The 12070-nt window shown below is 33.5% G+C and overlaps 1 protein-coding gene across 4 annotated transcripts in view; it reads right to left on the reverse strand.

Moving 5' to 3' along the window:
• The window catches only part of LOC141500012 (carboxylesterase 3-like), an 81981-nt gene that overhangs the window by 48174 nt on the left and 21737 nt on the right, over window positions 1-12070 (reverse strand). For 3 of the 4 annotated variants that reach the window (XM_074202876.1, XM_074202884.1, XM_074202869.1), the window contains 2 exons: window positions 4053-4204; window positions 3017-3181 (listed from right to left, as the gene is read on the reverse strand). In XM_074202876.1, coding sequence (XP_074058977.1) covers window positions 3017-3089 — 73 coding nt within the window. In that variant the 5' untranslated portion in view covers window positions 3090-3181; window positions 4053-4204. Of the gene's footprint in view, window positions 1-3016; window positions 3182-4052; window positions 4205-5135; window positions 5266-12070 lie in introns of those variants that run through there. The other variant, XM_074202892.1, reaches the window with a different exon arrangement.

Raw genomic sequence — 12070 nt, forward strand, 5'->3', positions numbered from 1 at the left:
CTTCTAGTTTATCTCCATTACTAATAATGCTGGAAAGTGGTTTAGGATAAATGCTTTTATAAATTTAAGGAAAAATCTATTTATTCCAATATTTTCAAGTGTTTTTAAATAAAAATGAGTGTTGAACTTTATCAAAAAAATTTTCTGCATCTATAATTATAATCATAAGATTTTTTAAGACTTTTATTTTTGATGTGATCAGCTATGTTAATAATTATCCTTATGTTAACATTCCTGCATTCATTGTATAAATCCCATTTGGTCATAATGTATAATATTTGTAATATAGTGTAATCTTTATTTTGAAATTTTATTTATGAGTTGTGCATCCATATTCATTAATAAAATTGGTCTACAATTTCCTTTTTCTGTTTTTACTCTTCTTGCTTTAGGTATCAGTATCATATTTTTTAAATAAAAAGAATTTGGTAGAATCTCTTCTTTACCTATATTCCAAATAATTTATTTAATATTGGAATTAGTTGATTTTTAAATGTTTGATAGAGTTTTCTTGTAAATTTATGGTCTAATCAATTTCTTTTTCTAAAATAGATGTATTTAAATATTCCATTTATATTTTTTGTAAATATTCTTCCATTTAAATTAAATTGTTAAATTTACTGACATACAATTGAACAGAATAATTCCTTATAATTTTTTTTAATTTCATCTTCATTTGTGGTATATTCATCCTTTTCATTTTTATACTAGTGATTTTATTTTCTTCACTCTCTTTTTAATATCAAATTACTAATTGTTTATCTATTTGTTTTTTCCATAAAACCAACTCCTACTTTCATTTATTAATTCATGTGTTTTTACTCTCAACTTTATTAATCTCATTTTTAATTTTTAGAATTTCCAATTTAATGTTCAACTGACGATTTTTCATTTTTTCTTTTTTCTATCTTTTTTACTTAATATTCAGTTCATGAGTTTGCTCTTTCTCTATTTTATTGATGTGATAATTTAGAGATATAAATTTTTTTAATCATTGCTCTTTCTGTATCCCATATGATCAGAATTGTTGTCTCATTTTTGTCATTCTCTTTAAAGAAATTATTGATTGTTTCTATGATTCATTTTTAACCCACTCTTTCTTTTAGATTATATTGTTTAATCTCTAATCAGTTTTTAATCTATGCTTTCTTGGTCCCTTATTAAATTTTATCAAATTCTGACCTGAAAAGGATACTTTTAGTATTTCTTCTTTTAACTAAGAAAAGTTTTATGTATGAATAAATGATAGTCTTTGTAAAGGTGCCATGAACTGCTAAGGAAAAAGGTGTATTCCTTTCTATTTCCATCCAGTTCTCTCCAAATATCTAGCATATCTAGTTTATCTAAAATTCTTTTCACTTCCTTAACTTCTTATTTATTTTTTACGTGGATTTCAGTTATGCTCCTTCTGAACCCCTTTGTAAGTGCTTGCCCTGTGTGTGTTCTCCATAGAATAGTCTTTTTGGCATACATCTGTGTGACATTCTAACAAATGTGACCAGTCCATCGCAGTTGTGCTCTCTGTAGTAATGTTTGAGTGTTTGGTAGTATAAATGTGTAAATGTAACTATAAGGAATGAGTCTCCCCCTCTGCATATAGTAAAATAACTCCTTAATATAAAAAAAAACCATATAATTCTCATAGTCATAATCACATAGTCACTTTATAGTAGTTACACCCTCTAGGTCTAGAGGTTTGGGTGTAACACCCCCAAAAAAGCTTAGTTGGCCTCAAGACATGCTCTGGGTGCACATGTATGTGTACCCCAGATAAAGTCTAATCCCTCCCCTTATGCACAGTCATATCCTTCTAAAACTTGTATAAAAGTTCATGGCTTCATACATTGTTTAGCCAGCTTAGCCAGAGCAGACCAGTCAGCTTCACCACTAGATCATCATATGACTTGCTAACAGGATGGGAAACCTCATTTGGTAATCTTATCTGGGCAGCCCTTTACTCCAAAAAACATGGATGGCTCTTGGCAGACAGGTCCCATCAGTCTTGTCCTAAGCATTCACACCCATATTTACAATAAACATCATAGATTGTACAACACTACTGACTAGTTAGTCATAGTTAGTCATGACACCAGCATTTCACATCAAGTGTTGATATGTCATTCTCTTGACCTGACTTTGATTGAGATTCCTAATAGGGAGGAGAGTGTATCTGTTGATGGAGCCCCCTTAGCCAATTTGTTTACATATTTGTTGTGAATATCCCTGACTAACCCTACTCCTTCACTCTAGAATTACAAACTTGTAGACACAGAAATTCAAAATTAAACAGACCTTAGAATATGGAATATTAGAGGACAGGCCCTTAGAATATAGAATTTATGAACTGAAAGAGAAGTTGGATCCTAGAATATTGGAACTGGAAGAGCATTTAGAATGCTGGAGCTAAGAACACAGACTGTTAAAGCTGGCAAATGCCTGGGGAAATGGAGTATCAAATCTAGAAAGGTTCTTATAACTTAGAAAATAGAATTAGACTTCTACCAAATAACTTGCTTTCTCAGTGTGGGGAGTGGGGTGGGAGGAAGGGAGAGAATTTGGAACTCAAGGTTTGGGAAGTAAATGTTAAAACTTGCTTTGCATGTATCTGGGGGAAAATTTTTAAAAAGAAAATAAACTAAAAAGAAAAAGAATAAAATGTTAGAGAAATAAACAATCTAAGACCAAGGGCTTTAGATACCTTGGATTTTATCTAGCTTTGTCCATCCTTCAGCGTTTACCATTAGTCATTCCCTTCCCTTCTTTAATTCCCAGACTTAGTTCTCTATCATCATTATTTTACAGAGAAATATTACCTCTTATGAAAAGCCTTGGGATTTGCATTCTGTGTTGTCTGTCTTCCAAGATGAAGGAGACTGGTCTACCCACCCGTTCCCAGGAGACTGGTCTACCCACCCGTTCCCTGCTGACCTCCCTTCCTGGTAATACTGGGAGAATTCATCAGGAATAGATTCCAGCCTATTTTCCCAAGATAGACACTGGAATTGAAGAGCCTCACCCTCAGCTGGGAGACTCAGGAACCAAGTAATACAGGTCAGAATCCAAAGCACAGACTTCAAACCTCCTGCCATGATTTTCTCTGAGTCTTGTTGGAAATTCTGGGGAAGTTGAAATGTTTCTGATTCTAGGTGATGGGAACAAATCCCAGGATTTCAGACTGTATCTAATAAGAGAGAACATTAAGATATGTAAACTTGAAACATCCTTTAAGTATTCCTGTGTTCAATTTTACTATGATTTTCCAAAAATCACAAACCCATCACAGAAATTTTTTGTTGTCTGATACCCATTGGATTGGTAACATTGAAAAAAAAAGGAAAAGACAGAGTAGAGGCTCTGGGGAAAAACAGGTACACTAATATAATATTGATGGTGCTGTGAACCGCGCAGTTATTGTAGAAAGCAATTTGAGCATGACTAATGAACTTTTGGTTCTAAATAAGCACTCATCTCCAGTTTGCCCTTAAAGAAAGTACAAACCGAAATTAGGCTAATAATGAAATCTCAGGACACACTTATGGAATGTAGAAAAAGGACCATAATTTTATTGGAAGCTGTCAATGAGATGTCACAGCATACATTCCTTTCCTAATTAAGGATGTCTGCCTCATGATACGTAATCACCCACTTGGGGGAAGGAATGCTTCTATCTTAACTCAGGATATCTGGCCCTTGGCCACGACCAATTTCCAATAAATGTGAGCTTCTCTCTGGGATGTCTATGCCAACCTGTCATAATAGGGGACTTATAGTTGCTATCAGAAAGATGATCAGATAAATTTCCTGCTCTCCAAGGAAAGAGACCGACATCTTTACACTCACATATTAGAAGAAGAAAAGCAGATTTTGACAATAAACATGGACATATATAATAAAGAAAGGGGGGTGGAGATGTGAAGGGCACACTGGAGGAAAAATGGTTTATTTTGGAGTAAAACATTGCTGAACTTAGGGTTGCTAGGAGAGGTGGGCAGGCAGATGAGGCACAAAGATGGATGACATGATGACAGATCTTTTGGGTAAGTGAACCTTACAAGTAAGAGGCACTTGAGTAAGAACAAAAAGAGGCACTTCAATGGGAGAGAGGTGACATCAAAGCAAATTTATATCCATTTTTCTGAAACATCTGATGCAGCCTTCAGAGTGAAGCCTCATCCACTCAAGTCACTTGGAGAGATTCTCTTATCTGGCAAAAAAAACAAAACAAAACATTTTAACACAAAATTTTTCTTGTAAACTAATAAGGTCAAAGCTTATTTTTCTATTACTAGAAAATGAAATTTGGAACCTCTTAGAAAAAGGTAAATTACAATTTTGATTGACCAATTGTCATACTGGTATAAACAGAGAACTCAGTTACAAATAGAAAGTTAAAAATACAGTTTTCCTTGGCATCATTAATTCCCCTTTTTTGGAGGGTGAGATTACTCTAACAAACTAATATCAGAGCACTTTTATAAGAATATGAATTCTAATAAAAAAAGTAAATTCATTAAAAGCTGCCAAATTAACTTAAGGTTTAGTAAAAGATTCAGGGATGGTATATATGTACACATACACACAAACACAAGGGATAATCATTTCAGAACAGTGAATCTCCAGTAAGTGATTTACAATAAAAACAATTTTGATCTTTAACCATGTTAAAAGATTAACAAATCCCCTAGCAGAAAATTAATTTCTCTCTTTAAAACACTTTTAAGATAGGCCATAGACCATCCTTCTTCTGATATAACTAATTGTGCTAATATTTCTTTTCTTAAAACAAAAACTGAGGCTTATGATAATCATATTCTAGTATCACAAATCTATCATTTGTCTAAATATCCCTATAGCATTGTGAGAAATTAAAGGATCTTAATTAATACAGGAATATGTAGCTAGTAACAGATGCCTGAGCTAAGCACTTGCTTATTTAGTGTTAGAAATGAGAGAACTGTAGGCCAAATGACTCAAAATTTGTAAATAAATTAATATTCTGATCATTTGACAGGATTATAGTAATTTGCCACAAAGAACAGGGACATAAAGGGACAAGTGTGGGGCAAAGTTCATGTGGATGCCAGGTGAGACATTGCAAATGTCCTGTTGGGGAAATTAAATCAGGAGAAACATACCTCAGCAATGCCAATAGTATTTCTCCCCACTTTTGCCATGAAAACTCCACCCGAAGTTTATGCATGTCAAAACCCCATAGGTTTCTGGCATCATAATCATTGACCCAGTAGTATTCCTTGATGTTCATACCTGCAGTCAGACTCAGAATAATATCAGATAACTATGCTCAAATGGACAAACATAGGCTACTGTTCTCTGTGACTCATGAGTATTTTGCAAACATTTCTACATATGTTCTAATTCCAGATTAAACAAACAAACAAAAAAACCAGATTTCCAAAGTTGAGGTTACACATTAATTATTATCCTTCACTAAATTATATTGGACACATTTCTTAGAACAATAACAGAAGAGAGAGAGGTTAACACTAAGAAAGACTAACTTTAACCTTATAAAAAAGGAGACTTCAGAAACTGAATCTTATCTTGGGCCTTGGTAGGTTAGCAAACTAGATTAAACAGCACGATCACTAGCTTTAGACCTGAGACACTGAGCTGATTGATATTATTTCTCTAAAACACCATTTAAGGTCAGTTTAAAGTACAGCAAACCTAAGAATGAAACTCCAAAAAGAATTCTCAGTGTCCCAAAGTCTAATTAATCATAGTAGGTTTAATTAATTTAATTAATTAACAATTAATCATAATTGTTTTCAATATAAAATTAATATTATAATGAATTTGCTTACAGATGAAAAGTTCACAGAAAAGAATTTTTATAAAGCTTTTCCTTAAATTTAAATATATTTGTTGAAAATATTTTCTTAAACTGTGTTTTTTGTTTTTGTTTTTTTAGATTTTTCAAGGCAGTGGGGTTAAGTGGCTTGCCCAAGGCCACACAGATAGGTAATTATTAAGTGTCTGAGGCCAGATTTGAACTCAGGTACTCCTGACTCCAGGGCTGGTGCTCTATCCACTGCGCCACCTAGCCCCTCCTCCCCCTCCTCCTCCTCCTCCTCCTCCTCCACCAGTGTTCTATGCACTGTGATACCTAGCCTCCACAGATCCTAGCTCTTTAAAAATGCAGGGAAAAGACTTCAGAACAGGGAATTATCATTACATGTCTTTTTTTTAAAAAAAGGAAATATATGAATTTATGAAGAATATTTTCTCTTTATAAAGTATTAAGCTTTAGAAATTAAAATGTTAGCATTAGCAATTGTTAATTCAGATTTGGCATGATTCATATGACATTTGTTATTTGGCATTAACATTTTTATTAGCTATGTGATTCCAAGCTATCTCAGTTTACTCTTCTGGGGGGTAATGAAGTTTGCATTACTGTAAAATGCTTGGCATAAGGCAAATGCTATATGAATAACTTTTTATTAGTGAATAACCTTCAATGCCAATGTTCATGAGACAATCTAGAAATTAAGATCACATGTTTGGTAATTAATGAGTTGTTTAAAATTCCAAATACATAATAGTATTTATGGAATTGTTATGCTTCTAAATATCCTTATATTATGAAATTTAATAAATAACTGTTTCAAAGGGAATCAGAGGAAATAATTTAGATTAAAATTGTAAGTAAATTTGCAGATCAGGATAATTTCACCTTGCTTCTGAGTTAAGGCAGGATAGAGATAGAGATAGAGATAGAGATAGAGATAGAGATAGAGATAGAGATAGAGATAGAGATAGAGATAGAGAGATATGGATATGGATATGGATATAGATGATATATAGATATAGATATAGCTATAGCTATAGCTATAGATATAGATATAGATATGGATATGGATATGGATATGGATATGGATATAGATGATATAGATATAGATATATAGATATGGATATGGATATGGATATGGATATGGATATGGATATAGATATAGATATAGATATAGATAGATATATGCATTATGAGTAGAAAGGTAGATCACAAAAACAATAAAACAGTAATTTTGTCTGCCCCAGTGCAGACTGGTTCTCTTCTTAACACTAGTCAGGGATCTGTCTGTGAAAGTAAATTATTAGTCAATTCATTATGCATATTATATTGATCAATGTGAAAATCATAATTTTCTTTTAATGATTCTGACCATGTGCAACATCTTAAAGAATTATAATTTAAGAAATTATCAAAAGAAAATCTTATTTCCACCCTGTTCAATAGTCTCAGTGTTGAAGAATTCTTACAGAAATCTTTGTACAAAATAGGGAGTATAATTGTATTTGTCAACCATGTTTCATCTAATGATATAGATTTATAAGTTAATTTTGAAAGTTTACAACTAATTTATCATAGCTATTCAATGAACTATGTAGCATTATTTCTAGTGATATAGTTAAAAATGAAAATATACATTAAGGAAATTTTAAAAATGTGGTAAAATTTTGTTGATGTAAGTTTGATTTAATTAGACACGCGTCTCTCTGGCTTAGAAAAACTGAGACACCTTCCTGTTATTAACTCCTTCTGACCAAGGGAGGGTGATATTTAGAAATTTGGGTAAGTAAGATTTTATATTTGCTAACACTTTTTCATTTATGATACTTAAAACTAAGGCTTAATATGAAAGAGATACCAGTCATTTTGGAATTTAAGAAAATAGGGGTGGCTAGGTGGCACAGTGGATAGAGCACCAGCCTTGGAGTAAGGAGTACCTGAGTTCAAATCTAGCCTCAGACACTTAATAATTACCTATCTGTGTGGCCTTGGGCAAGCCACTTAACCCTACTGCCTTGAAAAATCTAAAAAAAACCCCAAAACAAAAAAACAGAGTTTAAGAAAATATTTTCAACAAATAGGGTTCAAAAACTCTAGGATCCCCTGCTTTATCTTTGAGTCTTATTAGAAAAAGAATTGATTCAGTTACTTCAGCTTTCCTCATTCTCACTTTCCTGAGGATTTTTTTTTTTATTTATTTAAAGCAATGGAGTGGCTTGCTGGGCAATCACTAAGTATCTGGGGTCATATTTGAACTCAGGTCCTGCTGACTCTAGGAATGGTGCTCTTATCCACTATGCCACCTAGCTGCCCCTTCTCCTGAGGATTTTAAACTACAAATACCAGGAAATGCATATGAGGTTTTATAAATGGTCTGAAAAATTTAAGATTTTATATACTTAGAGTTTCACAAATATATTTCCCAACAGATTGATTGTGAACTTAATGTAGTTTTCTAAATTAAAAAAAATCATATTAATATTTCCTGGGTTTTTTTGCAAGGCAAATGGGGTTAAGTGGCTTGCCCAAGGCCACACAGCTAGGTAATTATTAAGTGACTGAGACTGGATTTGAACCCAGGTACTCCTGACTCCAGAGCTGGTGCTTTATCCACCGTGCCACCTAGCTGCCCCCCTTGCCCAATTTTACGGACATCCACAGAGGAGACCTGGGGCCTTTATTGCCAGAGTGAGTTTAGAGAAATAAAGACTTGGCCAAAACAGTCTTTGGTTCAAGGTTACTAGAACAAAGGGGGAAGACACCCCCTTTTCAGGGCTGTGATTCTAAGTATGCACCTAGGGGCTCCATCACAACCTATCAAAGACAGGATTTGGCATTCCAATTTCTCTTGTCTAAATATGAGTTCACAGTACCAAAATGAGGATTCTCCATGAGTTTTTAACCCTAAATAAGAATTAAACTATAAATGTTAACACCCTCAGTGTTTGCCCTAAGAAAACACATACAGAAATTAGGTTAGCATACAATTTAAAGGTTTTCCTAAACTCTGTGACCAGGACACATAGGCATGAGAAAAAGGAGGTCTGGTTAACTGAGGCCACCCCCCCCCCCAGAAATGAGATCTTAGAACACATATTTATAGGGAGTAGACAAAGGATCATAAAGTTATTGGCAGCAGTCAATGAGATGTTACAGCATACATGATTCTTTCAAATATTCCCTGGGTGGTCTTCTTGACTATCAAGCCAGATGAAAATAAACAAACCATCCTTAGAGTTCTGTCTCCCCCTTAGCCCACTCAGACAGCATTTACAATCATACACAGCAAAATGATGCAGATCAAATTCTTTAAATGAATGCATTTAATCCAAAATTCTTACTATTTCACAGTTTAAAAATCAGTATAAAGGAAGTAAAAACCTTTAGGGAAAAAGTTTTGAAAGTAGGAATGACTTTTGGAAAACCTTTGAAAAAGATCATTCATTCATAAATAACTGAGGATTACCTGTATATACATGTGACCTCTATAATTTTCTTTTTAATGGTTTGTCACATTAATATTTATAATAATAAAGACAATTAGCTAATTCATGAATTATGCTTCTTTTTATACATTTCAAATTATAAATTTTCCAGAGATTACATGTTACTTGGACTGGCAGGCTCAATGTCTAGTTCAGAAGTGTTTTCAATTTTTTTTTAAAAAAATGACTATTGGGCTAATTCAACAAATAATTTATAAAATTGTTATAAATAAGCAATTAAGATAAAATAAATATGTGATAAACAGAGAAAAGAGGTATAAATTTTATGGAATTTTTATCTAAGGGATTCTGAACTGTTTTATATCTTGAAAACCATAAAAGACTTTTATGGTTCTAACAATCTGCTAGATAAAGAAGAATTTTAAAAAAGTTAATTAAATTGACTAATTGCTCTTTTCAGTTCCCCAAAATACTAACAGAATGAATTTTCTAAGCTTGAATTTGTCATAAGAGTAAGAAACTTCTAACATTTATTTTTCTGAGGTCACTATCAGTTTGGCATTGGATGGCTATGATTTTCCTTTTCAGATCTTTGAGTGCTATCACTTTTCTTTTAAGTACCTTTCTTATTTATTTATGAAGTCTTTCTTGTCCCCCCTTAATTCTAGGAACATCTCTCTGTTGAGTGTGTCCAAGTTATTCTGTATTTAGCTTGTTTGTGCGTATTTGTTTTCATGTTTTTTCCTCCATTCGATGTGAGGTCCTGGAAAAGGGACTTTTTTTTGGTTTTTGTACTTTAGCACAGTATCTGTTATAAAGCATGTCCCTAATAAAATCTTAATAAAGTCTTCATAAAGACTGACTACTTACTAGTAGCATCACAGATCATAAAACAAAATATCAGAACATAGAATATAAGAACTGTAAAGGACCACTGAATAGAATATTAAACATAGAATGTTAGAATTGGAAGAATCCTTAAAAGGTTAGAATATAGACTATTAGAGATCATCAGGGTCAATCTTTTTTATGAATTTTTATGAATGCCATAACAAAGAAGTTTTCCAAGAGTCATACAGCAAGTAAATGGAAGAGCCAAGTCTCTTAATCTCAAGTTCTGCCTTCTTTCCACTATCTCAAGGTAACCTATCTTTTTTAAGGTCTCTGATGAGGTTCATCCCAGGGAAAAGCTATGTTGATTCAATTGATCCCATCAGGAATTGTTGGGGGCAGGACCAAGAGAAGGAAATCAATTATCTCAGCAGACACTTACCAAAAAAGCCTCCAGGGGTAAACTGTTTCTTTGTCCAAAGCAATCAACAATTCCATCTTCTATCCTCTCCATCCCCTATCTGAGACTCACTCTGTATTCTGAATATAATCTCACCTTTTAGATAAATATGGCTCACATTTCTATAGTGCTTTAAGATTTAAAAGTACACTAATCATAGCAACACTGGGAGGTCAGAGGAACACAGATTTAGAGGTGGAAGGAATCCCATGTGGACCTACTCCCTCATATTACAGAGGAGAAAATTGAAACCAAAGAGAACCAGTTTGCTCAAGGTCACTAAGGTGGCTGGACCCTGAATTTCAAATCTATTGCTTTTTTTTCCACTATAGCCAATTGCCCTGATCATTTTACAGATGTGAAAAGTGAGAAACTTCCGAATGAAATTATTTTCCCATAATTGTACAGTGAATTAGAGACTTCCTCAGACAAATAATAGCCTTGAAATCTTGAAATAACCAAGAATATTGACCTTGGAAAGAGGAAGCCAGGCAATAACGCACAGCTTAGACATCTTGCCCTAAGAATAAGGGAAGTGATGGTGTGATCTCTAAGTTCAGAACTTCATGGAGACTAAGAGTTAATGTTGTTCACATTGCTCAGTGATGGACATGTTACCCCTGAGGACAGAAAGGGTCAAGGTGAGATAGTGAGCTAACTTTTGGGATTACTTTTGGACTTGATTGCCTTTTATCTAAAAAAAAATAGATGTCTTGTTTTTACATTACCTATATTTCTCAATATCACATTTGGAGTTAACCTAGCCTAAGGTTGCAAGCATAAATCTTATTTTATCCAGGGGATAAATTTCTGTTGTTCTCTGCTTTACTCCAGATTCTGGGAAGTTTAGGAAATAGGGGCTTATCACACACCTAGCATTCAATCCAAGAATGTATGGATTAGTTTCCTGCCACACTTATATAGGAACTAAGAATCATAGGATCATAGAATCAAGTGGAACCTCAGAAAACTTCTGATGCAGTCTATACTAGTAAGAATTTCTACTAAAATGTCATGGAGAAATGATCTTCTAACTTCTGCTGAAATAATGTCAGAATCAGGTAACTTAACTATCTCCAGAAATAGCTACTCTATTATAGGACAATGAGAATTATTAAGATCCTAATTGACCTAGAGCTGAAAGGAAACGCAGAGGCCACTTAACCCAATGATTTGCCCAAGTTAACACAGAAAGTAAACTTTAGAGGCAGAATTTGAACCCAAGACTCTTGACTCCAAAATCAGTACTCATTCCACTTTACCATTTTGGTTTCCTATAATAAGTTGACATTTACTTCTCTAACTGCTACCCACTGGCTGTTATTCTACTTTAAAGGAGAAAAAGAGTAGAACAAGATATTAGGTTTACACTATTTATTCCATCTGATAGTCCTTCAAATACTGGAAAATTGGAATCAAGTTTCCCCTAAATCTTCTCTTGTCCAGACTAAAGGGACCTAATTCTTTTATCAAGTTCTGATTCTTCTTAGAAGCAGTTAGATAGCACACCAAGAATCAAGA

The sequence above is a fragment of the Macrotis lagotis genome, chromosome 1 (assembly GCF_037893015.1).
Source record: "Macrotis lagotis isolate mMagLag1 chromosome 1, bilby.v1.9.chrom.fasta, whole genome shotgun sequence".
Taxonomy (NCBI): Eukaryota; Metazoa; Chordata; class Mammalia; order Peramelemorphia; family Peramelidae; genus Macrotis; species Macrotis lagotis.